The sequence below is a fragment of the Pseudopodoces humilis genome, chromosome 18 (genome assembly GCF_049639895.1).
Source record: "Pseudopodoces humilis isolate 2021_Gansu_Grassland_sample_001 chromosome 18, ASM4963989v1, whole genome shotgun sequence".
NCBI lineage: Eukaryota > Metazoa > Chordata > Aves > Passeriformes > Paridae > Pseudopodoces > Pseudopodoces humilis.
Genome location: NC_142217.1, coordinates 15,569,403 through 15,596,552, shown reverse-complemented (window position 1 = coordinate 15,596,552; position 27,150 = coordinate 15,569,403). Strand labels below are relative to the sequence as shown.

Here is a 27,150-nt window from a genome sequence, read left to right as displayed (position 1 = left end):
TGTTCCCACAGCCATTTCTCTGGGCTAGGAGAGGTGCTGGGTTTACCAGCCCCGTTCCACAGATGACACTGTGGCTCTGGTTCTTTCCAAGAGCCTGTGAGGAGCCAGTGGGAATTTCTCTCCTGGACAGGCAAGATGGAGCTGATAACTTTTTGAGCTGTGCCTGTCCCCTGGCATCCAAAGGACTTGCAAACACAGCTGTGTTGGGGAAGCAAGAACCTTCCACGCCTCAGTGTTGTCTTGGTTTTGTTTCAAGTGAGGGCTGGGCTGTTTTGATTTTTGTTTTCAAAGGTTTTGACCAAAAAAAAAGAAAATATACTGGCTCTTTTTCATTCAAATACCAGTACAGGGAGAGGGAGTGAAGAGGGAGAAGCAGCATGGCTTACTGCACGTAAAAATGCTGACAATGTCAGGGAGCCATCTTGGGAAAAATCTCTCTTTCTTAAAAGGAGAACTGCAAGTTTTAAGGGGTTTTGTTGTTGTCATTAAGACAGGAAATTCTTTTGCAGCTCCTTATAGTGCAAATGCATTCCCCCTTGCTGTGGAGGGGTTTGCATCACTCTGATTTTATGGGAGACAAGTTTGAAGCTGACACAGTTCATTGCTAGGGTGTTCCATGCAGATCAGCATCCCTGGGACAGTCCTGATGAGCTGAGATGCTGTGGAATGGTGCTTCCTCTCCTAAAACACTCATGAGCTGGCAGCTGAGGGCTGGTGCTCGTCCTCAGAGCAGCAGTGTCACCTCTATCCCTCTGTCCTTTTGGGCATCCCAGAGAGCCCGGTGCCCTTGAGGTTTGGGGGCACAGCTTGGAGAAGCCCCCATCCTTCTTTTGGGCTTTGCACCCTGACATAGCGCTTTGCAAACTGTGACAACACGCTGCTTAGAGCTAGTAAAAGGTTCATCAACCCTTGGGGCAGCTGGTGGGTTTGATTCAAAGTGAAATGTCCCTGTGGGATCCTGCACTCCAGTAACCATCCCTTCTTCCACAGGTGGATGTGGCAGCCATGGTGTGGCTCTTTGGCTATGTGGATGTGACTGACACTGGTTTCATTGTGGCCGTCCTCTCAATCGCCTTCAACCCTCTCTTCTGGAATGTGGTAAGAACTGCCTTTGTGCCAGCTCCTTTACTCTCAGCCTTCCTTTCCCAGCTTCCTTTGGGAGGAAAAACCTCTCTTGGGAAGTCTGCTGGGCTGAGTGGGGGGAACTGTGCTCAGCTAGACCTTAGGAATGGGTGATCAGGGAGCTGTGCTGGAGCTCCTGGGGCTGAGGGTGACTGTGAGGGCTGTCACAGAAAAGGTGAAGGTGGAAGCCAGCACAGGATCTAGAAGGAATTGGGAGCTGAGCTTGGGAGAGGGAGCAGAGCAATGAAACCCATTCTTCAGCCACATGTCCCACCCAGCAGCCAGGCACTGCTCACTACTGGGACTGAGCATGAATGGCATTAATCCCCATCAGGGTGACTGCACTGGATATGTTGCCTGCTGCTTCCCCTTGAAATGCGTTGGCAGCTGTTCGTGTGGATGGCAGGAAGCAAAAACAGTCAGCCAAAAGTTAGCCTGAAAAAATTCCTCCTCCATCATGCTGCAAAGCCTGGCAGAGAGCTGCAGGGCTGGCAGCAAGCCAGCCCTAGGAGGAGCAGGATACCTGTGCATGGGTGATGTTTGCTGTGGGTGCCACAGTGCTTTGGGAGCCAAGGCTGGAGAAACCCCCACTGCCTGTTACTGCTGGATTCACTGCCTTCTTGCAAAACCAGCAGGAGTCATTGCTAGTAGCTGTGTTGTGGAGCATTCCAGAGCCAATGTGCTGAGCAGGAAGCCCAGGCTGGCTGCAGGACGAGGTGACTCCCACCCTGCAGCACCCTCAGCAGCACAGCTGAGGCGTGGAGTGAAACATCCCTGCGAGCGCTCCTGGGAATGGGATGTCATCTCAGCCATGATTCCCAAATCCACCTGCCAAACCTCCTTGCAGGGTTTCTCTCCCTGGAGAATTCTCCTTAGAAAGGCCTTATTTTTCCAGAGGGGGAGGACTCCTCTCTCTCTGGGTGCGGGGGCTCTTGAAATTATCTCACGCTGGGCTTTGGAAAAGGGAGGATCTACTGGCTGTGAGTCACTTTGGAAACCTCTGTTGGAGCTCTTTGTTGCAGCCTCCCTAATTTTTCATGCAACTCGTTATTAAAAAGTCTCACGGTGTCTGAAATGCGAGCTGGAATATGCCACATTATTTCGACTGTGGAGTCATCATTTAGCATAAAGAATCAATGAGCAAGAAGATTCAGGATGTGGTCTCTGGGGGGAGAGACTGGCTCCAGCGAGAAACTGCATGAAAGGCAAAGAAAAAAAGTTCTTTTATTAGCATCTGCTGCTATGCCTGCAACTAGTGGGATGCCTGCAGCTTGGGAAATAATGTTGCTTTTTGGAGCAGGAGTTTGGCTGCTGTTAAAGCACAGGGAAAGCTGATGTAAGAGCAGAAGTTTGTTGTTCTGCGCTGCTGTTGTCCCCTCGCAGGGACTGGAGAGCGGCACGGTTGGCAGCAGGTGGCACTCCAAGCCAGACGTGCAGGGCTGTGCCTGGGAGCAGGAGGTTTGAGTGAGCAGCCTGAGCTGGCTGTTGGGGAAAGCTCTGAGCGTGGAATTCTGTGTTTCCCTGGCTGGAACGGGCCGGGAGGATCTTGCAGTCCTTGTGCCTCCATCCTTGCTCTGCTCAAGCCCCCGAGCATCTCCCTGGTGTTTTCAGTCCCAGTGTGTGCCTCACACCAGGCAGTGCTGGAAGACTGTGGGTACTGCAGCCCTAAACAAGCCCCCACTGTTGGGTACATTTCAGCAAGAGTGGCCCTGGCTATCCTTGGATTTTCCCTGACCTGCTTCCTTTACCTCCTCCCCATCCTTTTATCCATGTGATCATTGTCCCCTCCCTGCACCCAGCCAGCAGCTCTTCTTTCTTTCCCTACATCTCTGCACAGACACTCTCTGTCCTTGGCTGTTTGAGTTCCTTCCCAGCAGCTGAGATTGCTTCTGAATCTGAATTACTCTGGGTTTCCAAGAGCTTCAGTGTAAAGACTGGAATTCTGCACAATGCCAAGCACTCTTTGCTCTCTCTGCTCAATAACTGATGTGGGATGCTGGTCAAAATCTCTCCTGTGCATGAAATTCCTGATTTGGATAGAAATTGGGTGGTGATGTATTGATTTAGTTCAGTGTCTTAATTCCCTGTTTCTGCTGAACTCCAGCCAGGTCTGCCTCTTCCAAAGTTTGTGCTGGGTTGTCCTTGCTGTGCTGTGCCTCTGAATAAAAATGTGGTGGGGAAACCCTGGCTTCTTAGTGCTTGGATCATGGAGAAGCACAAACTCTGGAGGCTGTGGAGGAGTGTGGCCTCCAGAGAAAAACGTGATGCTTGTCAGGTCAGTGGATGTACTTTGGGTAAGAGCAATTTTGAGGACCAGAGCCTAAATGGGGCAATTTGCAGACTCCAGCTGGGCTGTGCTGATGCTCCCTCCTGTTCTCTACAGGGGAGAAAAGCTCTTTCAGAAGGTCTCAGGACTTGAAATTCCTACCTTCCTCCCTGCAGGCATGTGCAGGAGGGTGCTGGCAGTGTCTCTCCAGGGCCACCTATTGCATTTCCTCACCAAACCCTGGGCTTGCACACCCTCTTCTACTTCCACCCCCTTCAAGCCAGTTGAAATCCTGCCTGTCCCTGGACAGGTTATATTGTCCATGGCACAGCCTAAATGTGTTCCTGCACTATTCTCTCATTTTTCTCATTTTTTTCCTCTCTCCTGCTCGTGCTGTCTCTGCTTTCCCACCCACCTTGTCTGTTAAGAGAGGAGCTGCTGGGAGCTGTGGTCCCACAGGATGCAGGGTGCAGGTGAGCTCTCAAAAGGAAGCAGGGGAGCTGTTTTGGGAATTAAATCACTTAAAAACTCCCCAGGGATATTCAGTGCAGCCAGCAGAGCTGAGCCACCATGGGGCTGTAGAGGGGCACCCAGCAAGGAGCAGGCACATCTCTGGAACTGTGCCATAAAATGTTAATGAGGCCAGAGCAGCAGGAACTTCAATAAATCCCATCTGTGTTTGGAAAGCCGCAGAACGATGGGAGAAACTTCTCATCCCTTGGTAACTAAGGAAGGCATTAAATGAAAACTCCTCAGGGACAAACATTTTCAAACCAAGAGAGGCAGATAACCTGCATGCAGGAGGCTCTAAAGAGCTGGCTGAGCCTTGGCACATGAGGACTTTCTAGAAAGCTGGAAGGTTTCTGTCCCTCTCAGTAGCAGCCAGGCATAGCCATGAGGCCAGCAGTCTGACGTCCATCACCACGCAAGTGAGTTTTAAGTGGGGAGTGCATCCATCAGCAATCTTTTCTTGATTTGAGCCTCTTAAAAATTTAGGTCTGGCGTCATGGACCAATTTAGAAATGGCTCATCTTCAGCTGGCGCCCCAGAGCTCACTCCTCCCATCACCTCCGGTCATCCTCTTGAGACACCCGTGTGTCTCACAGGAATCTGCAGGGTGAAACCTCAAATGTCACAGCTAGGAACAGGCTTGGTATAATTTAGTGTGATTTTAAAGAAAAAGACCCCATCAGACAGTGATTTTATTTTTCAAGGTTGCAGCTTTTGCTGTTCAGGGTAACACAATCTCTGTTCTAGACTTCTGTCAAGCGTTTAAGCTGCATGAGGTTTTGATTAAAGAAGTAGTTGCTCAGGGACCTGGGCTGACAACGCCTGGCTCCTGATGGATGTGTATCTCTTGGTTCATTTATTTTTAATTTCCCATCCTTTTCTCCTTCTTTGGAGACTGAAGGAATCTGCCTAGTGGGTAAGAAGTGTTTGCACTGGAAGGGAGGGGGGAGATTGCAGGCACTGGCAGTCTGATTTCACCTACGTCTGACCACTTCTTGCTAAACTCGGAGGAAGGTGCCTGGCCCAAAACATCCCCATGCTGCTGGGAAGTAAATGGAAGCTCAGGAGTTGTCGGGATTCAGGCCTCAGTGAGCCAAAGTCTGAGAAACCTTTTGGGGACAGGAGAAAAAAGCCTGATGCTGGGAGATTTCAGCAGCTCTCACTGCCTCTTAGAGAAGGAAAAGATTGAGCTGTGGCTTGAAGGTGGTGTGTCAGCTCCTCGCTGGGGAAAGGAAATTTCAGGGTATAAAATAACTGTGGAAGGCTGGGATGGCAGCAGAGCCTTGCAGGGAGTGCACTTCAGTTGCCTGAAGTTTACAGGATTGGGAGATGAATGAGTTGGGATGATTAAATATTTTTTTTCTGGCCTTCAAATTTTGTCAACTTGTGAGACTTTTGTGGGCTCCCCCACAAACCTCTGCCTTCCTACAGCTACAGGGGAGAGCAGAAAACAGCCCTCAACCAGCTTCTGGAAAGTGCTTTTAGACCCCATCATATAAGCCATGGCACAGTGGCGATGATTATCTGCTTATAACAGATGCTAGATCAATAGCGGGGCTTCAAGCTACGCTGCAAGGCAATTGACTGCAGAAAGTGTTTCTTTATTGGGGTAAAGCTGGGCTTGCAACGAGGCTCAGATCCGCTCTTACATCTCCGGTCTTAAAATGTCACCACCAGCTCTGATGCCTTTCATCCTTTGTGCAGGGAGAGAACGCGCATTATTCATAATTGGACTCTCTACCAGGCAGCAATAGCCATTTTCATTTCCTACAATAGCTGAGAAAGAGTGAGGATTTGCCTTTTTTTTTTTTTTTTCCATCTCCCAAATAGCATTTAGTGGCAATTTTATTCCAAGTGACTTGGTAACGCTTTCACTCCGGCAGCGAGGGCTTCGCAGCGCCGCTGTAACGCGTGGAAGCGGATGGCATCGATTCTCCAGCTCTCGTAACAGAGCCAGTCCTGCCTGGGTGTGTAACACCAGGACTGTTTGTCTCCTAAATTTAGCTTTTCCAGTGTGTTGGCACAGCTGCCAGCCACATAACGAGCACCAAAACTGGGTCGCACCCTCCGGCGTGCCGGCTGGAGCGGCACAATTAGGAGCGCTGTCACCTTGAGGGAGAGCCACATCCTTCGTCCCAGCGCTGCTTCCCACAGCCTCACAGCTGGAAGTGGTGGTGTTTTCATCTAAATCCTCTTGAAGAAGCTGTGCAATATATTTTGATGATGTCCCTGCAGGCTGAGCTGCCTGTGCTGGGGGTGTTGTGGAGCCCAGCCTGGCCAGGCAGCTGTGAGCTGAGATTTTTTTGTCTGTGTGTTGAGCTGGGCACGGTCTCAGGGCTCTGGGTGAGGTGGTGACAGTCATTCCAGCATCTGCCCACCCACCATGCACGGGTACCTGCCAAGGCAGGCTGTGCTTGGGAAGCTGAGCAATTTCTGTGCCTGTTCCTGGAGTGAATTTGGGATCCAGCTGGTGTGCGATGTGCCTGCTCAGCATTTCTCAAAACCAAGGTCAGAATCTGCCTCTCACCTCACAGCTGACCCGATAAGCAACCTCCTTTTTTTAGCATCTGCAGAGTGCTTCTCTGAAAACCCATGGTCTTTGTTGTATATACTGGACTTCTCTTGTTTAGTATTTTAAAAATAAACTGCAGGCTGCTGGCAGCCCTGCTGGAATAAGTCAGCACACACACAAAAGATGAAAAAAAAATAATTTAAGCCAAGAGCCTTGTTTCCATATGGATCAGAGGATTATCTGTAGACCCTGGAAACTGGAAGAGGCCCTTTCTTCTCCATCCCACTCCATCCCTCTCTTGCCATCCTGCTGCTAAGCCTTCTCACGTGCTGATGAGGTGCTGCTCATGAGAGTCTGTGACCACCAGGACAAGGGAAAAGGTGCAGCTGGAAGCAAAAAAGGAAATGGTTTTATCTACCCAGACCAGGAGGTGTGGAAGAGGCAGCTCCTCCCGCTTGGCCCTGGGATTTGGGTGTTTGTGCATAGCCTGGGGAGTGGGAGCTGCTGGAGCCCCAAGGAGAGAAACCCACTGCCACCCCTGGAATGTCAGTGATCCAGGGGCTGGGCAGGGGCCTGCCACAATCACAGATGTACATTCCAGCTGTGCTATGGCACAGGCTGTTTAGCAGAAGCCTGCCCAGTTCCCAGAAGGATGGGATCTCCCAAAATAGGGTTTTGATGAAGAAATGCAGACACGCAGTGTTCTGGGTGCTCTTGGGTGATTATTTCTGCTGCGCTTCCATCACGATGCAGCTGCATCTTCTGCATGTCTGGAGACTCATGGTGGGGAGGGAGGCCTTGGGGTTTCATGGTGGGGGTGCTGGCTCTGGCTTGTGGCAATAAAATGCCACCTCATTTTCCCTATTTTTTCCCCCCTGGATGAACTCCTAGGGGACACATCTCCAGTTGCTCACATGGCAGCAGCAAATGGACGGGAAAGCAGATCAGTAAATCACTAAAGCAAAAACCTCCATGTATTTTCCACCTCTATAATGACCTCAGTGATATGTACAACTGGAAATGGTTCTTGGCAGGAGCGTCCCACATCCCTGCTCTCCTGAGTGCGGCACCAGATACTTCAGCAGCCTGATCACAGCAGTGCTTGTTGGACATTGGTTCCTTGTAAATATTAGGAGCCTCATCTTAGTTAAAGCAGACAAGTATGTGCAGCCTCCCAGGCTGCCTGCCTTACATTCCCCTTCCTAAGGGATCCTGACAAAGCTTTAAAACCCCTGAGAACAAATCCAGGGGGAGACAGTTGATTGTTGGAAGCTGGTGCTGATGTATTTTGTTGATAGATGACATGAGCTGTGGACACAAGAGTGTGCCTGGGGTGGTTGATATGTGGCAGAGGAGCAGTGCACTGGCTGTACAGAACAAGGGGTTTTGATTTTGGAGGGTGACCCCAACCCAGAGGAAGGGCTGTGGAACCGCTACCTGAATTTTCCTTTTCCATACCAAGCCATCTGAATATCTGTGCTTGCTCCCATTTTCTTAGGAAATTAAAAATTTGGTTTCCAGAAAATCTGGAAGCTCCAGCCTTTTACACCTGTGCATGACTTCATCAAACTGCCCTGTTCATCCAGTGGATATTGAGGTCAAGGAGAGGAGGACTGGTGGGAGCTCCTGATTTTCCCATGTGTCATTGAAATCATGAACCTCAATGATGAAGCAGAAACTCACATGGATTGGACAATATCTTGGATTTTTCCTTTGTGAAATATCTTTTTTGTTCCTTCTTTTTTCTTCCCCATACCAGGGATGATGCAGCCACGGGCTCATTCTGCAGGTCTGCATGTGCAAGCTCTGCTTTGTCTGGCTGAAGGGTTTTCACTTGCTATCTGTGTAGGTACATTTTTGGTGCAATCCTTTTTATACTTTGGGGAAGAAAAAGGCTATGAACAGCTCACAGCCCTGAAAAGGGTGAAATGGAGATGGTTTTTAGCAATCTTCTATGCTTTTGGCTGTTGCAGGAAAGCCTGACCGTCAGGGCTCCCAGAACGCCTTCGTCACCTCCTTTGTGTGGTGGGAGGTTTGCTCGTTATCTGCTTTCTGCTTCACTTATAAGAGAAGCTGTAATTGTAGCAGCTCCTTGCCATAAAAGCACAAAGACATTTTCTGTGAAGGAAAGTGTACATGCAGCTTTTATGATCCTTTACAGTACTTCTTCTGCCCACTTTTCTTGCCTCCTGTCCTTTGTCCAGCATCATCTCTGTGCCTGCCTGCTGCTCAGTGTGCCCACCTCTGGCTAGAACATTGTCTTTGTACCTTTTAGACTGAAAAAGTTGGTCATCCTCCTTGTCAGTCTTGCTGAGTGAAGAGAAGACAGACCCCCAAATCCCCCCATGTAGTCAGGTGTTCCAGTTCCTGCCTGTTCTCTCAGAGCTGTCAGCCCAATAGCAGATGCTCAATCTGCATCATCCCAGGTAGGGTTTTGGACTGGGGAAGAGAACCTTGTCCATCTGTCTGTGACTGAGGTGCCCATCCACAACAGGAAGTAATACCAAATCTGATCACTTTGAGGCACACATGCCTGTTCCTATAAAAAACAGAATGACCTCACATGAGATACTGTATTTTTAACTATGAAGCATTCCTACTAAGTGCCCTTTCCTGTTTATTTTTACCAGGACATTGTTGTAATGACTGCAGACTTACTCATTTCATTCCCAAGGCTGGAGAGCAGCACTGAATTAGTTTCATTTTGAGATTTTGTCATACAATCATTTTCCAGAGACTGATGTTCTCGGAAGCCAAAGCAAGTGCGTTGCTCAACGGAGGAGCATTACTTTTCTTCCTGTATCCATTAAGCTTTGGTCACCGGTGTGGATGTGAGTAGATCCATATCTGGAAGAACTTTCTCAGCCCTCTATCCTCCACCTCTGTGCAGTCCTCTAGTAGAAATGTGTGGAGCAAAAGGCTGTGAGAATCTTTGAGCACTGGATGCAGGGCTGGTATCTGTATCCCAGCACTGGGTTTTGAGGCTGCAGGAGGGGAAAGGAACTCCCCTAGGATGCAGATCACAGGATCTGAGGATGACTGAGTGTTCACTCGGCTTCTGGGTTACTTTTCTTGCATTGAACAGATGAACAAATACCGTGGGGCACATGGTTACACCCATCCACACCCAGGGGAACCCCGGTGCTGACACAGAGGGGTCCAGTGGTTGTGTTTAACCCTTCAGGCTGTTATTACTTGTTGTGCCCGTGTGTTGAACATCTCATCCCTGGGCAGAGGGGAACAGAGCCCCTGTTACATAAAGATCACATTGTCCCTCTCTATTGTTGCTGGCACCACGGCAGCGTGGCAAACATGCGTGTCCTCAGTGGGAAATGTTCCCAGGGGAGGCTTAACACGGAGCATGGAACATGATCTGGAGAGGACAGGAGGCCCTTCCAGACGAAATCAGTGCTTTGCTGAGCATGGCCAGTGCAACCAGTACCTCTGTTCCAACAACCTCTCACTCCTCTGTGAAGCAGTATTGGATTTCTCTTGCATTTTGTGCTCTCAGAGGTGGATTTATTTTTTCCTCCCCCCTTCCCTGTCCCCCTCCCATCACAGCTCCTGGGGGAACGATGAGCAGGTACACGGTGTCCAGAGGATGGGTGTGTTGGGACTCCATATTAGCAGACTTATTCCAGAGAATTAAACCCTAATTTCACAAAAGGGCAGCAGGAGAGTGGCTGCAGCTCTGGGAGAAGCTGAGTCGGCTTTGTGTGTTGTTTGCAAATAGCACAAGAAGTCCTGGTCTGAGCCTGCTGATCCTGGTCACTGGGGTATTGTGACCAAAAGAGTAATGGTTGTGTTTCTTTTCTATTTAAAACAAAAATTACGAATTCATGTACAAAGAAACCAGCCATGCATCCTCTACTGTGCTGTCACCTCTTTTGGGTTTCAGACAGGGCTTTAAAATGTTCCTATTCCTCTTCCACTTCATCTTTTTACCACCCTGCTGCAAAGTGTTCCTCTGCAGTGCCTTGTCATTGTTTCTCCCTGAATTAATTGTTGTGTGTAATTGTGACCTGCCGCAGGACGCTGCCTTGCTCTATTAGGGAGAGGTGCTAATGAAGAACATTGGGTACCACATGACAGGAGAGCAAGGCTCAGCTCTCCAGGACGTGGACTTGCTGTACTGTTACTGCCAGCCCGGGCAGAAATGGTGTTTTTTGGCTCTCATCACTCACTGGCTAATGATTGTAATTTTTACTTGCTGAGAAACTCTGGATATCATGGACTTCATTAACAGATACATGAGATGCTACCAGACCTGCATTAGGGGGAGAGAGGAAGAAAACAACCCCTGCGTGGAGGCAATTTTATTATTTATCTGTAGCAGTAGAAGGGATGCAGAATTAGTGTGGGATTCGGCGGTGTGGCTAATGAGCTGGGCTGAGCTGGAATCCAAGCAAACCTATTAGTGAGAGAAAACTGCAAAGATGATGCCCAGGCCTGAAAACCTTCACATCAAACATAGGATCCAGTGCTGGGATGGCTCAGCTGCTTTATCTTCCTCTGTGTGGGGCTGGGTGCTTGTGTGCTGCTGCTTGCTGTCACCCACAGCCTTTCTCCATCCCCTTCTCTCCTGCCAGCTCCTTCTTACTCATACATTGGGTGAATTGGAGCTTCTGATTTAATCTTTAAGACAACAGAGCCAGAGTATTTTCACTCCCATGGGCCTCAGCTCCTTGAGTAATTGCCTGAATTGAAATATTGCAGTATCCAGCCCCAGTTTTCGGCTGCAGACAGTGCAGGTTGGGCTAGCTGGGGACACTGGCTGCTCACAGTGGTACCTAAACCTGCATCTGCAAATAAATACAGGTCATACAGGAGAGAAAGAAACACCTGATTTAGCTGACATCTCCAGTATAGCTTTACACAGTCTCTTTGCAATGAATCAGAGGCTGCAATAATGTCACTTGTTAGGTGACCTCAATCTCCTTTTACCTGGAGCCTGTGAAGGCTTGTTTCAGTTCAGGAACAGGATATTTCTTACATAGCACGCACTGACTGAAGATTGACCATTTTCACTCCACCTGGAATAACTGTTTTTTAATCAGGCTGACCTTATTTGCAACGGCGATAGCAACTGGAACCAGAGGTTTGCAGCAGCACTGGAAAGCTTTGAAGAGCAGAATAGATGCTTTGTGACACAGATAAAGCTTTATCCCCACATTTAAAACCAAACCCAAGGTACTGAAATGAATTCAGAGGTACTTGACCTCAGCACTGCGATCCATTGGGATCCAGGGCCTCATTTGGAAATAACACAAGTGAATGGAGGTGCAAAAGTAAAAGGGGAATCTTAAAAAAAAAAGAAGGAAAAAAGAGAGAAGGAGAGATGTTTATCTTGTAACGTGGCATTTGTACTGAGTGCTTGCTGACAGTGTGGTGCAGCAAAGAGCTTGTCTTCCTAAATCCGTGCCAGTTCAAACATCGTCAGTGCTATTGTTGGATCGCTTTGTTTGAAAATGGGTCTGTTGGGTAGACAGCCTGGTTCAGTGAAAGCAGCTGTGTAGAACACTTCAGGCACTTCCTCAGCTTTGCTTTATTTAGGGCTGCATGAGTACGAGCAACAGGAAAAAAACCCATGCAAATACAGGATGTGAGGTGGGCAGAATATTCTCAGTCACTCAAGAGACTGGCATACACCTTTGCTTTTGGTTTGTTTATGAAAGTGCCTGCTATGGGCTGCCTGTTTCCAATCTGTTTGCCCCAAGGAAAACACTCTGAGCTTCAGAGAAACGTGTGAAAATACAAGGCTTGTGGTTTTCTGGATGGGAACTGTGTGCAGTAGGAAGCTGTGTGTGGGCCAAGTCATCTGGGCATGGAAGATGAAAAGAAATCTGGCAAAATACTTCCTCGTCCTGCTCACGAGATGCTCATCTGGCAGCACTTACCTTCCCTCTGAGCTCCAGCAGAGCCCCACATATTTGTGCAGGGGCAGCTTCTGCCTTTCCCTAACCTCAGGAGATTATTTTATTTGGTTGCATTCATGGTTTAGAAGAGCTGGCTGTGTTCCAGCTGCTCCCCATTCCCCCATCCCCTCGTGTCCCTCCCACTGTTGGGCCATCCCTTCCACGTCCCAGGCTGGGACTGGAAGGGTCCTTCTCCATCCCGTGCTGCACTCTGGAGAAATCATTATTTCACAAATAGCTTTTCCATGGGATTTTCTGGCTGGGAAGGCCGGGCTGGGCTGTGCAGCTTGATTCCCTGTGGCAGGAGCACATCACCCTTCACTCTTAGGGAGCTGCTCATAAGGGCTCCCCATGCCCACTCTCAGAATTAATTAACACAGTTTGTTCTGGGTTATTGAAATCACCTGCCTTCAGCTTCCAGCTCTTTGGACATAAATCCTGAGCACTTTGATTTGAGGAGAAACTGTTCAGATTTTGTGTTGGAAATTGCTAGCAAATGCAGCCCATATTCTGTGTCATTTTTGTTTTTATTGAAGAGGAGAGGATGTGGCTCATGGAACATCGATGGATCCAGGCTGCCTTGGCATACACTAAGCAAGGGCTTGTTTTCATTGCAGCCAGCTAATGAGATCCTACTTTGACAAATCACATAAACACTATTAGAGAAATGAAATTTTTTATCTCACTCTTTATCATGAGTGGATTCAAGGTAAAGGCTCGTATGGAGGTAATCTGGAGGGATAACTCTGAGGTAAAATGTACCTAGTCTTTATGAAACCCTTATCTGTTTACCTGCAGGCTTGTTTTACCTTCAAGGCTGTTAGCTGAGGTGACCTGTGCCATTTCAGTCCAATTAATTTCACTAGGCCTGGGTGCAGAGAGGATTTTTTTTTAAGCTAAACGTGGTGGAGGCAGGCTGGGTTGCTTCAATATCCTTCCACTTGTAAAGAAGTGGAGTCACTTTGCTCTTCTCCCTGTGTCAAAGTGCTCAGACTGGACCTTGTTGACCTCCTCACTGGCAGCATTCATGAGGAAAGATTCACTAGAAGAGGGACTCCAGCTTGTTTCATCCTCTTAACTTGCTGGTTTGGGTGATGGGCAGTGTAGGCAGTGAGGGTTTGTCATGCTGTCTCATCTCACCGCACCTTTTTGGTTTTGGAGAGCAGCCCACCCTGCTCTCTGCTTCTAGGTAGTTCTTTTCTTCAGCTCATGGATGTTCTCCTTTGTTTGAAGCCCTTTGTGTGTTCCAAACGCCGTGTTCCAAACCCCATGTTCCACTGTGAGAGCCTGCAAACATGTGGCTTTTCCCTCTGTGCAGCTCTTTGTCACCTGGGTGTGCAGCCCCAGTGTTCCAGCTGGCTGTTCCTCACCTCAGTGTCCTTGCACAGCCAGGCCACACATCTCCTTTTCTCTCCAAAATCCCACTCCTGTTTCTTTTGGCTGGAATAAACAATAAACACCCCATCCAGAGCCAGTGAAAGGCAATGGAAAAATCTTCCTTGCGTCAAGTAGACGCCTTCCTTTCCAAACTGAAAGCCCTTGGCAGACGTGGAGGAGCTGGGCTGTGCTGCTCAGCTGTGGCTCACTGACAATGTGGTTACTGCCATCACACCAGTGAGGGAATGGGAAAGGGGAAAATCTTAACTGGTATAGCTTGCTGGGGAGGCCTGGAAAACTAGCCCATCCCCGGGGACACTTGCCAGCCCTCAAACCAGGGTGCTTGGAGCCTCCAGGCTCTGCCAGGAGTCCCTGCCATGCTCTGGCTCCACGTGCATGGGCACAGACTGTCACCTGTTGCCCCAGAGCCTGTTGCTTGCCATCAAACCATCTCTGGGTGAATATTTTCTTGGGTTATTACCATGAAAAAGCCTTTACAAGCTCCAGGGACGCAGTCCTCAGCCTGGTTTGCCTCACAGCTCACATGAAACTATTGAGACGGTGCTTGTCTCTTCTCATATCAGTTCAGTGTTTTAATTGCATGAGCTGGAAGCTGCTGCTCCAGTACATGGTGGGGGAACTTCACAAGGCTTTAATCATTTGCTAAAAAGCTTTCAGGCTACATTACCATCTCATGGCTCTCTGTAATGGAGAGCCTGTGAGTTGAGAAACTTTCAGAGAAGTAACTCAGTCTCTGCATCAGGTACTCCAGGGCTGCCAGTTTTTCCTGGTGCGGGCAGGAAGCAGCTAAGCAAAAGTGGATCCCTCTGGGATGCTGGCAGGAGCGTGGCAGCTGTGACCAGCTCCTGCAAGGCCCTGTGCTGGCAGGAGGGGCTCAGAGCCTCATGGTGGTCTCCTGGTCACTCCAAGTGCCAGCTTCTCCTCCTGGGCAGTGTCCAGTGGGGATGGCTCAGCCTCCAGCCCTGCAGTGTCAGCTTTCCATGGTTTAGTGCTTGCAGAGGTGAGGGGTGATGCTCCCACCCCACCAAAGGGACAGCAGGTGATGGCACGTGGGATAAAGGCTGCTGGATGATCTGCTGTCCCCAGTGGAGGAGCACAGCTGAGAACTGGTGGTTCATAGCACAGGAAAGGTGGTGGGTGGGGAATGCCTGAGGCTGGAGGAAGGAAGACCCTCGATGTCTGCCCCGTGTTGGGAATCACCAGCCAGCGATGGGCACTGGAGTGGGCACACAGGAGTCCCCACAGCCCAGCTCACCCCTGCCTGTCCTCCAGGCCCTGCCCACGGGGTGGCTTTGGAGCCCTTGTGGGTTTAGGAGCCATTCCCAGGTGGGTTTAGGAGCCATTCCCAGGGCCATGTGCCCACCCAGGGCTGGCCTGGTGCTCACAGCAGCACACAGAGAAGGAGTTTCGTGCTTTGGATCGGCGGCACCGCTGCTGTGCAGGGAACGTGACTGCAGGGAGGTGAGGCTAATTGCTGCAGCGAGTCAAGGACTGTTTAAGCAGCTAATTAATTCCTCCTAATCAGCCCTTGATCTGTTGAAAACTGCATGGCATTATCTCCTCTGCTGCAACACCTTGATAATTCCTGTCTGAATGGCCTTCACAGAGAACATATTTAAATAAACTCAATAGAGATTTCAGACAGATAGCAACTATAATTACCAGCTTGTACAAATTAAAACCGTGGTTTGTTCTGTTCTTTTTCTCCTGCCTTCGCTGCCCAGAGCTCCTGCTAATCATGTTCCTGCTGCCAGTGGCACGCAGGTCCCCGGGGCATTTTCTGCACATGCCTTTGGAAATCCTGTGCCTGGTGCTGGGCTGGGCTGATGTGGCTGCACATGGGCACATGCCAGCCTCGAGTGGTGTCACTCCTGTGCCAGGGGCTCAGTGCTGTCCTGGTGAGCTGCAGGAACAGCCCTCACACATCCTGTGGGGCAGCAGTGCACGATCCTTCCCAGGACCAGCCCTGCAGTTTCCCCCTCCTGTCTCTCCTAAGCTTTGCAACCTCCCTGGAAACACAGGATTTTTCACACCTAGGAGGGACACACTCAGCCAAAGTGATTCAGGCTTTCAGCCTGGCCACAGTGTTCACCTAGTGCTGTTGGTGCTTCCCTTTGGCACTGGACTGTCTGCACTGAGTGCTGCTGGCTGTCACAGGGTGCTGAGTAAGGAGGGGTAAGGTCAGGCCATACTCATTTCCTCCACAGCCACTTGGGACAGCCAGAAAAGGCTGGCTCCTCTGGCATTTGGCAAAGGTCAGACAGCCCCAGTGCTTGCATTTCCATTCCAGCCAGCTCTGCTTCCCTGCCTGCTCCTGGGAGCACCACAACCAGGGCCTGGGTGCTCAGGTCTGTCTTTTTCCTCCCTGTCTTTAGATAAATGTATTGGCTGTGAGCAGGGTCGTTTTCCAGCATCTGAGCAGTGACAGCAGAGAATGTCCTTATGCTTTAATGAGGGATTACAGGGAATCAGAAAGGGAAAAATGGATTTTTCATGATGGAAACTGGTCGATGCCTCTGGTCTCTGTGGGTGAAAAAAGGGTAATATCAGGTTTCGTGCTCTTTCAGCAGGTCAGGAGCCAGCTGGGGCACATCTTTCCCAGTGGGAGATGCTCACATGGAGCCACCTAAGCCCAGAGACAGGGATTCTCCTGTCCTAGCACCAACTTACCCCATGGCTGGCCTAGGAGAGGTCAGACTGAAGGAGAAATTTGTTCTGTTGGAAGAAATTCCTTACTGTAAGGACAGTTAGGGCCTAGCACAGAGAAGCTGTGGCTGCTCCATCCCTTGGAGTGTCCAAGGCCAGGTTGGAGCAACCTGGGATAGTGGAAGGGAGTGGAATGAAATGAGTTGAAGGTCCCTTCCAAGCCAAAGCACTCCCTGATTCTATGAGAATAAAATTGCTCAGGCCAGTTTTGTCTGACGGTTTTTAGTGAGTTGGGGCTGGATCACCCATATATCCAGGGTTTTCCCCATGAACTTGCATCTTCTTGGGACTTGGGCTCAGATGTATCCTGTAGAGCTCATTGTTCTTCCTCTCGACTTCTCATGGAATTTCTGACTTCTGGACCTCTCAGCAGGCTTCCTAGACCCCATGGGATGGGGAAAAACCCTTCATGCTGTCAAATACTATGAGATGGGTTTGTGAAGGGAGGACAACCTGTTCACTGTCATCTTTTCTCCAGCCCAGACCTGGACACTGAATATTTTCATTCCAACAGTTTGTCCAGGGCAAGGGCATCCCAAGAAATGTGCAGAGCATCTCCCCAGGTGGATGATGGGATTTTGCAGGATGCAGACACAGCCCCTCTACCCCTCAGGAGAGCTGAGAAGCAGACACTCACCTCAATCCTCCCATGCCTCAGTTTCCCTTGATTTGAAAGGAGCTGCTAATCCATCCCAGCCTCCCAGGAGTGCCACGAGGCTAAATTCACCAGTCCCTGCACGTTTTTCTTTGGGTACCATGGTGATGGGGCAATGTGAGGACATAAAATGACTGATTTGCATTGAGATGCAAGGTGTCCCTTTGTCCTGAGCCTTTGGGCTATCTGGTTTCGTTGCCCATCTCTGGGGCGAGCCAGATATAGCAATGGAGTCACATGAAACAGCACAAAGGCTTTAATTCAGAGCTGGGACTGAGCAATTAAAATGTAGCGTGTTCAGAAGGCAGCTTCCCTGGATGGCAGACAAAAAGAATCAATTTCCTTCAAACAAATACTAAATATTAATGAGAGGCCATGGTCTGCCATGCACACAGAGCTGGAAAGAGCATTTCCCGTTGGTTACTGCGGAGGCAGGTTCGTGAGATGAAATTGCTTTTTGAGTGGTTATTTGTGGCCTTTCTCGAGGTGGCTCGTGGTTTGCCTGCCCAAAAAAAGAAAAGGAAACGCAGAGCATTTCCATTTTCCATCAGGGCAGGCACTGGGGATGTGTGCCCGTGCTTTCATTTTTGTTTACGCACTTGCCCGAGCGGTTGGGGAAATGTCTTGGATCGGTTACGTAGAAATCAGCCCCAAATTTACGTCTAGGAGGAAGCAATTCCCTGGGAACATCAGCCAGCTGAGCCTGCCCCCGGAATGGCCTGCCAAAGGCAGAACATGGGACCCAAGAGCATCCCCAGCTTTGCAGCCACATCCGTTCGTTGATTTATTTCGATAATGAGCGTTGGGGGAAACATTAAAAAAATTACTTGCAGCCCTCACCAAGGATCCTAAAGTGAAAGCAGAGTGCTGGGAGCTTTGGAAGAAGAATTTTTTTCTATTGCTTTGACCCTTGGGTAAGTCAGGAAACTTTGAATTAACTCCATTTCCAAACTTGGAGTTGGAAGAAAAATAAAAATGTTCCTCTTTTTCCTTTTCCAGGAGGCACAGCCCTGACATGGGGCTTGCCCATGGTCAGCACAGTGCCCACCCTAGCTGAGAGAGCAAACAGCACTCCAGGAATGGGTGCAGCCTCCTGGGAAGCTGCTGGTCTCAGCCCTACTCTGTCCCACACATGGCCATGGAAGATTCTGGAAGCATTCTGCATCCGTCACACACTAAATAATAACACATCAGCTCATGATTTTATAAAGCCATTAAGGCAGCTGTGTAGCTGTGGGTCGATCGAGTGCTAATATTAGCTCAAAACGACTAAAATTAGAAAATTAGAACCAAGCCTGAACTAATTAGTTGTTCAAGAAATAGAACCAGAACCGGAACTAATTAATTGTTACTGAAATATCGCCGCGGGACCCGGTGGGTGCCGCCGCTTCCAGCCCTGCGGTGGCTCCCAGCTTTGCTTGGAATGGCTCCTGTGTGGGCTTGAAAAGGAGCCTGGGGTCCCATCTGAAAGCTGTGACAGCTAAATAAGAGTTGGCCCCTCAGTCCCAGCTGTGTGATGCAGCACAAAGCGGGCTGTGCTGGGAGTGATCCCATTGCAGCTGCTGCCTGGAGCAGCCCCTCATCCCAGCCTTGCTGCCCAGATGTGCCTTTCTAAAGGTGAGGGTAATTACAGTGACCTGGCTCCCAGCAGCACACCAGCCCTTCCCTCTGATCCCAGCAGCCCTGCCTTCTTCTCCTTCAGCTCTTCAAAGCTCCCTGAGCAAGCCAGGAGCTGCCATCCATGCAAATGCTGCCAGAATAATTTCCAGGGAATTAGGAAGCTGGTACAGACAACTGGCACATGGCTGCATTTTTCCATCTGTGACTCAAGTCACCTGTATGGTCACTTCTTTTTACTTTCCAAAGGTGGTAATGCACCTTATATTTATTTTTTCACTCTCTCAGCACTCAAACAGCAGCGCCGATTTTAGCAGCAGCGTGACGCACGGTGTTTTAAATTCAATTTAGAATACAAACTATTTATACCAGCCAGAAAAAGGCAGTGAAGCAGCTCTCTCTGTCATGAGTGGATTTGTAATTTCAGAGCAATCATTGCATAACTAATTGAATCAGCTCTCAGCATGTGAAATCAGTGCCCCTGCTTATCAGAGGTTTTCATCGTTCCCCCCTCCTGAAGCCAGCAGTCCCCCTCCACCAGCAGCACTTTGTGCTTCTACATCAGCCTGGGAGGAAAGCAAGACCTGCAAAGCTACCTTTTTCTGCTCAAATTGAGCCAATAAATTACCAAATACATTCAGAGCAGATGAAGAGCTGGGTTGCAGGTGCCCCCGAAAGCTGCCCAGGCTCCATGCGAGGGAGTGAAGTGCATTTGAAGCTAATCAAGTGCCAGCCATGTCTGAGAAGCAAATTGGTGCTGAGATGTTCTGCTGACTCCCGCTTCCTGCTTCATTGCCCAGGTGTGCTCTCTCTCTCCTTGGCTGGAATTTCGGGTCTGGTGTCTGATCCAAACCTCCAGCTTGGCTCCTGAAAGTGGAGCCAAAGAGAAGAAACAAATATAGTGACAGCTTTCCGAGGGATGCAGGAAAGGTAGAAAACAAAGTAGCTGTGAGGATTTTTATCAGCTGGGAGTGCCAGGCCTGGATTTGGTGACTGGGGTGAATCTGGTCTTGCAGATTTTGGGAGCAGCAGCCTCCCAGGGTGAGAGGGCACCTCCTCATCTGTGGGGTGGTTTGGGAAGGGGCCCATCAGCATCTGCAGATCAGGGAGCTGAACGTGGGAACCAGGAAAAACGTGCTGTGAAGGATGCTAACACCTCCCAGGGATGCTGTGTGTGGATGTGTGAGTCCTGGGCTGTCACTGCTGGGCTGGGATGGGTGAGGAGAGCAGACTAAACCTGAATGGCTACAATTGCTCATGAAGGCTGAGCTGGTTCAAGTGGAAGCAGTTCTCTGGGCAAAGGTGGAAGATCTTGTCTTGAGGAAGCTTGAGAGAGGATTTGCAAACTTTTCTGGATAAGCAGAGGGAGAGGTTGTTCCTGGTAGGTGTGGTCCCTGAGATTGGATGTGGGAGATGCCACAGCCCCAAAAATGAGAGCTGAACGTTCCTGTGGTGCATCCCATGCTCAGGGATCTGTTTTCCTTTCAGGAGAGCAATATTCAGATCCATGGCAGGGGCCTTTTGTTTTTGGTGGGCAGGGGACAGCCTTAACAACGCTCTCATCCTTGTTAGACACGTGTCCAAGCCTTGTGTTCCCTAAAACTGATGTGTAGGGTATTTTCTGGCTTGTTTTTTTTCTTTTTTTTCATGAGCCTGTGCCTTGATGCTGCTGTCTGACCTCGTGTGCAAGGGCACATGCAATGCAAGCAGGGCTGGCACAGGCAGGAGAAGCAGCTCTCATCCCCAGGCTTGGTTCAGCCATGTCCCATCAGTGGCCTCCACTTGTTTCTTTCACAAAGCCACACAGATAAAATGTCCTGAACATGTGAGGCCGAGCCTGCGGGATTTATTCTCCTGGGGCAGCGTGTTCCAGGCACCCCAACCACCCACTTTGTTTTCCCTTGTCTCTCCAGGTAGCCAGATGGGAGCACAAAACACGAGCACTCAGCCAAATCTTCGGCTCTCCCCACGCTGCCTGTTACTGCCTGGGTGTTGCCATCCTGGTGCTGAACTGTGTGCGGAGCCACTGGTAAGGAGCTCATCCTGCTGCTGTATATCCATGGAAAAAAATGACCCTCTGCACTCAGGGGGGGAGAAAAGGGACATTTTCTCAGCAGTGTTAAATCCAACCCCAGCATATTGCTTTCCCATGGTTGGATAACTTCAGCCAGCAGCAGATTTATTCCCGGATTTGTAATAAAGATGAGGGGCGCAGCAGCAGCGTGGCCAAACCCATCAGTTTCACCGGTCATTAAGTGTCACAGGTTACCTTGCTCTGCTCCCTGGGGATGTTTCCTCTCTCCTGTGAGCAGCCCAGGTGGCAGGGCTGTTTACACAGGATGGATCATATGTAACAGCAGAATTTTTTAATTTTCTTGTAAAAATCATAAACAAAATTAAAGCTGCTTTTAAGAAGCCACAGTTTCCTGTGCAGAAGAGCAGGATTACCTGTGCACTTAACAAACAGTCTCTTGAAACTCTTATCTGCTATCTCTAAACACTACCTGTGCTGGCTAATAGTATTGTATGACTGATACACCATACTCCATGGGAACATGTCCTTTAACGTTCCCAGTGCAGCAGAGAGGTTTTACTGCAGAAGATTTCCTCAATGCCAGCAATTTATCTGTGATCTGGTAGGCTTTATCTCCACTGCTGTTAGGGAGAGACAGACTCACTAAATTCCCAGATTCAATTATACCAGGGTCAGAGCTAATGGGTTGTTTAGTACTCTGGGTAATTTCCCAGGCGAAGAGTTCTCAGGTTGGAATTTGCACATGTATTTAAGAGCTCTGCTTTCCTGGAAATGACACCAGGACCTGCCCTTGCCCTTCTGTGTTTGTCCCAGCTCCTGCTGATGGCAGAAACTGAAAGGAAGCTTGCAGTGAACAAGGCTATAATCGAATGCAGAGGGCATGTGTGTGTGCTGCTGATGTCTTAGTGACACAGCGGGCTTGGATTTTGCTGGGGAATGTCTCGACAGTCTCTTGCACAAATTACATAGTCACTTGTTGTCTGGGAAGCAATGCAAAGCCTTGTCCTTGCCTTTAATTAAAAACACAGCTGGTGGAGGGACAATCTTCATTTCCAGTGGTCCTGCTGGCTCCTGGGTCAGCGAGGCTCACGGGTCACAAGGAGGCACTGAGAGGGAACTGCTGGGAGAGCCAAAGTGGCCTCGTGTGTCCTGGACTGTGTCACACTTTGTCCCTGCAGAGCCCTCAGAGCCCTACCAGGGCTGGCTCTGCTCTGTGTCATGGGTCTGGGGGGACTGTGGGACACGCTGAGTTTGGCTCTGCCTGTGCAGCCCAGCAGTTGGGCCCTGCAGGAAGCAGCAAGGTTGATCCAGGGGCTGGAAAAGCTCCATCTGGGCCTTGGGTTTGGAGGAGAGGCTCTAGAAGATGGGGCAGCTCAGCCCCAGCAGAACACAGATGAGGCACCAGCCCATCCCGATGGACCAAAGCCTTTCAAATTATTGCAACAGAAAGTTCCTTTTTCACAGATGTTCCCACATAGTTGGGTTGTTCCCTCCCCTTTCCTTGCTCTTCTGGCAAGGCAAGCCCATAACTGTGGGGGGGGATTGGGTGGTTCCAGGGTAATCATCAGAGCAGAAACTACTGAAGTTATCCCAAAACACACCTGGGAGCCTCACTGCCTCCATTCCCAGCTCAGTGAGCCCTCCAGGGCTGCCCAAGGCTTATTTCTCCAGCATGGAGAGCTTTTGCTGCTTGGCAAGGATTCATCCTGCTCCTTAGCCTTGCATGACGGTACCAGCCAGGTCCAGTCCAGGGTTCTGCTGACCAGAGGGGCTTCATGTGACAGTCACTGTCATCTCAGTGACCAGTGATGCTGGGAGAGACATGTCTAACCTGCTCTTGCTATTTTGCTTTTCCCTTTATTTTATTCTCTGAGTCACTTTTATTGGAGCAGGTTTTCTGCTCCTCAGCCCCTCGAAGACAATCCCTTGGCGCGGGCCAGGGTTACTTGTGCAGAGCGTGAGGGCTGCTGATAGTGAGCAAAAAGGCAGCCTCAGGGGTCCCTCCACCTCCAGTGCTGTAATCCAGCCTTTAAAACTCCTCTTTTCCTGCTCTGGGGAGTTGTTACGTGGGTGGAGGCTGCCAGGGAGCGATGTGGAGCCCAGGGGATGTTTCTTTTGGCTTTAAAAGCCTGCTTCCTTTTTGCAGCTGAATTCTTGAAAGGCTCTGAGCTGGGGGCGGAGGAGGGGAGGGCAGAGCAGACAGAACTTGGGGAGGGGGTTGGCATTTTGGCTGACAGCACCTGGGAGCTGGGGTGTGTGGCTGCTTCACCACCTGCCCCCCGCAGGGTCTGTGCTGCGGTCCTTCCTCAGCAACAGCACCACGATGCTCTCGTGTCAGCTTGTCTCCAAAAGGATACCTTGCGTGTAAGAAGAGGGATGTCTTTGTGCTCAGTTAAGCAATTAGATGCTTCCCAGCTCTCAGCTTCATTATCAGCCTTGGCTTGCAATCCAGACTGACCTGTGACCAGGGGGGACCTGCTTAGTCAAGTGCACAAGACAAGCATCCTTAATTGCTTTGGTGCAATGATTATTTTCATTACAACAGTTTCTTTTTGCAAGAAGCAAGGAACTTCCATCACCAAGGCTCTTATCTGTGAAAACAATTCCTGAACTTTTGAACTATCTGCACTGTGTGCAGTTTGTGACTGTTATCTGTGTGACATGGGACGTGACAACCTTCACTGTCCTCCAGGCTCGCTTCTGGTATCGCTCCCTCCTCCCTCACCACGTTGTTGGTATCTTTCCCTGCATCAGTTTATTCACAATTAGCCACTGGCACTGCCTCCAAACCCTCCTGCACTGCCTTTGGCACTCCCTGGCACGCTCCCCACCCTTGGGCAGGCACACAAGGAGGTTCTGAGCCTCCCTCCTGATGGGTCTCAAGATGTTTGCCTGAGCTTAAAGGCAACAGCCACGTGCCCACCTTGACTGGGGGGGCTGCAGGTGTTGGGGTGTCTCAGTGTGAGTCCCACAGAGGCTGTGCCAGGGCTTAGTGGCATCGTGCTGCAGGCTGGCATCGAGTCCTGCGTTGATGCCACGCTCTGGGTCTTGCCTCCTGTGTGGATTTCCCACTTGGAGCTGATGCTTCCAAGAAAATAAATCCACTCTGGGATGGGATTTGCACAGAAAAGGGGTTGTTTGTCATTGCCAGGTAGTGCCTCTCACCTTATGCTCAATCCTGTTTAATTTTGTGAGCTGGCACCATGAATGAGTGTGCTGTAAATGGCATTGATCCCAGAACCACATGGCCCTGTGTGCAGAAGTGACCAAGTTTGATGATGGGAATCGAACATGGACTGACTGAGCCGATCCCCCTGTGAGCCACAGTGACAGAAATATCTGATACCTGTTCAGGAAAAGCGCCAGGGAGCCAACAGCACCTCCTGCCCACGGCATCCAGATGAGGAAACCTCACAGCTCAGATGTGAGGCAGGGGAAGAAGCTGCCACAACCCCCAGCTGACCTAAATAACACACACACCCCAGTGCTGTCAGAAAAGCAAAGTCATTATTGGCAAAAGAAGCTGTGAGGATGATGACCGGGCTGACAATTGCCAGTGGTATCAGCAGGACGATTTCGGTGTTGTTGAGGTTGCTGTTTTCTAATGAACAAGATCTTTTGTTGCAGCTTGTGCTGCTGGGCACCACCGGATGGTTTTTATCCCCTTTGCCTCCTTTAGCCAAGAGGAACAAAACCTCAGGCGTGGGGGACAGAGCGACGTCCCACACAGTGACTGTGGCACCTCGCAGTGGTGGCTGTTGTCACCGAAACCCTGGCTGCCTGTACCACTGCTGCTTCCTTGCTGCCTGCTGGCCCCTGGCCCAATTCTGCTCCAATTGTGCTTATCAGCCCCAGTTTCCAGGCTGGTTTTTGGGATCAGTCAAAGGGAGCACTGCTGGGCTGCTCCCTGCAGCGACCCAGTTTGCTGGATGAGGTTTTTGTCCTCCTTTAAGGAGAGGGATGACAAAATACACTTGGTGGGGGCAACAGAGAGATGCCCCCAACAAGACCTAGAAACCTCAGCTTCTCTTTTAGTACAATATTTCCAGGTTTTCTTCCTGCTCCCATGTGGCCTTTGGGGATGTGTTTCGGACTGTGACTTGTTAAGTTTTCTGGTTGAATAAATCAGCACCTGATGTGCAAACCTGGCTGCACGTCCTGTTCGTGTCCCAGCCAGAGGATCTGCTGCCTATTTCCCTCACTCCCACTTTATTCCTGTGAACCCACTGGTGTGACATGTCCATTCCCACAGTGCAGAGCCACTCTGAGTGGTTTTCCAGTTCATATGGTTTATTATGTGGTAGACAGAAAGAGGAGGGATTCAGACTAGATACAGGGAAGAGATTTTTTATGAGGAAATGTTTTATGTGGAAACACAGGTTGCCCAGAGAAGCTGTGGCTTCCCCATCCCAGTGGCCAAGGCCAGGTTGGGTGGGGCTTGGAGCAACCTGGGATGGTGGAAAGTGTCCCTGCCCATGGCAGGGGTTTGGAACTGGGTGGGCTTTAAGGTCCCTTCTAACCCAATCCATTCTGGGATTCCCATGGAGCACTGATAAAACTTCTGAGTGTCTGAGCAAGTACCTCTCTGTTTTTTATCTGCTGAGCTGAACAGTGCCTGCTGCCTTGGCTGCTCCTCTCCTGCCAAGAATTAGCCAAATCTGCCAGTTTGGCCAGAGCAGAGTTGGAGGATTTGGGCTTTTCCCAGCTGGTGGAGAATGTGTGCCTCTGGTGTCATGCTTCAAATTGGCAAGTGTGGGGAGATGTCAGGGGAAGCCCCATTACCCCATTTTGCCTTTGCAAAAGCTGGGAGCATCTTCTAATTCCCCCCCTCATGGGGACAGCAGCCAGGGATGTGATCAAAGTAGGTCTCAGCCTCCCCACCCTCCCCTGTGCTGGAAGAGGGATGGCTGCTCCTCACCATGGCAATCACTCTGCTCGGCACAGAAGGCAATTCCAGGTACTGGGACAAAGCCTGGCTCTAATTGATGTCCTCTTGGATGCTGAGCGGTGCCGCTGCCTCGTCGTGAGCCTGAAATAAACGCTGTCACCAACGTGACTCAGAGGCACATGAAGGAAGGGACTGGTTTCATGACAGACTGAAATATGTCATATTTCAAGAGACTGGCTCCCTAGCAAGGGAAATGCCCAAAACCTTGTCCTTTCCTGCCAGGGAGGGCGAAACACGGCCAGGGAGGCTCCCTCACCATCGTGGATGCTGGAATAATTGATGGCTCCGTGCTGCTTGTCACGGCCCAGCACCGAAAATGCTTAAAAGGTTTATTTACCAATTCTGAGAACTCCTGAGCGCATCATGTTTAATGCAAATAGAGAGTGTGTTTAGGAAGATATAAACCATTCCTAGAGGGAAAGGCAGTCCATTATCTCCATGCAAACACCTCCCTCCCTAGCTGTAAGCCATACAGCAGGGAACTGAGCAAGACATGCTGATGAGAATAACTAATGCAGGCCTGTCCAACCATGGAAAGGAGGGATGGGATCATCTGGAGCGGGAGAGACAGCTTTGCCAAAACAAACCATACCATGTGCTGGTTGCAAAACTTCCAGTGCTGATTCCCAGCCAACCAGATCATGCTCTTGAAGCCGCCTTTGTTCCATGTTCCAAGACCAAGTCAGGTCATCAGCATTGGACAGAGGAGTCCTGAGGATGTGAGAGAGTGTGAACCCAGCTCATCCAGAGCAGGTTCTGAGGGCTTTGCTCTTGCTGTACCTCTTTCTGCTTTGCCATCTCCTTGCCAGTGCCTGGGATCCAGCACAGCATTGCTGTCCCAGGTTTGCCTTCCTGGGGATCAGCAAATTGCTGTAAAATCCTTCCTGGTGCTGGTGCCCTCTGGATAGGTCCTGGCCAGGTGTGGAGCCAAACCCTCATGCTGTGAAAGGCACACCCTCCTCTGTGTGAGTAAAGAGCTGCAGAGCATCCCTGGGGGTGTCAGGGTGTGTTTTGATTGCACAGCCAGGCCAGGATTCCTCAGGCAGAAAGGCACATCCCTGCAGGGGGATTGCTTTCCTCCCAAACCCAGGCAGTGCTGGGAGCAGGGACATGGATTTTTTGGCTTCCTCATAGAGGAGACTTGTGTCATTTCAAAATAAACACCACAGAGATGATGCAAAGGATTGTGCAGCTGCTTCTGCTTCACAGTGCAGCCAGATTTGTGCCTTCCCATCAGAAATGATTTTAAACTAAGCCAGTGTGAGCCAGGTGAGCCCAGGGAGCTGTGCTGGGCACTGGAGCAGGGCCAGCCCTGGGGACTGTGCCTGCATCGCCTGGGGCCACGCTGTTGTTCCTCTGTCTGCGCTTGGCTCCTGGGAAAAGGAATTTCCCTGTAATTTCCAGAATGTAAAGCATCCAGATGCTGTGGTTCTGCTCGCTTCTGAGCGTATTACATTTATTCCATG

At 50.1% G+C, this 27,150-nt stretch overlaps 1 protein-coding gene across 3 annotated transcripts in view; it reads left to right on the top strand.

Annotated features, from left to right (window-relative positions):
• PEMT (phosphatidylethanolamine N-methyltransferase) overlaps window positions 1-27,150 on the top strand; it is a 42,124-nt gene that overhangs the window by 2,022 nt on the left and 12,952 nt on the right. For all 3 annotated transcript variants that reach the window (XM_014252803.2, XM_005523050.3, XM_014252802.2), the window contains exons 2-3: window positions 991-1,098; window positions 20,615-20,730. In XM_014252803.2, coding sequence (XP_014108278.2) covers window positions 1,006-1,098; window positions 20,615-20,730 — 209 coding nt within the window. In that variant the 5' untranslated portion in view covers window positions 991-1,005. The remainder of the gene's footprint in view (window positions 1-990; window positions 1,099-20,614; window positions 20,731-27,150) is intronic.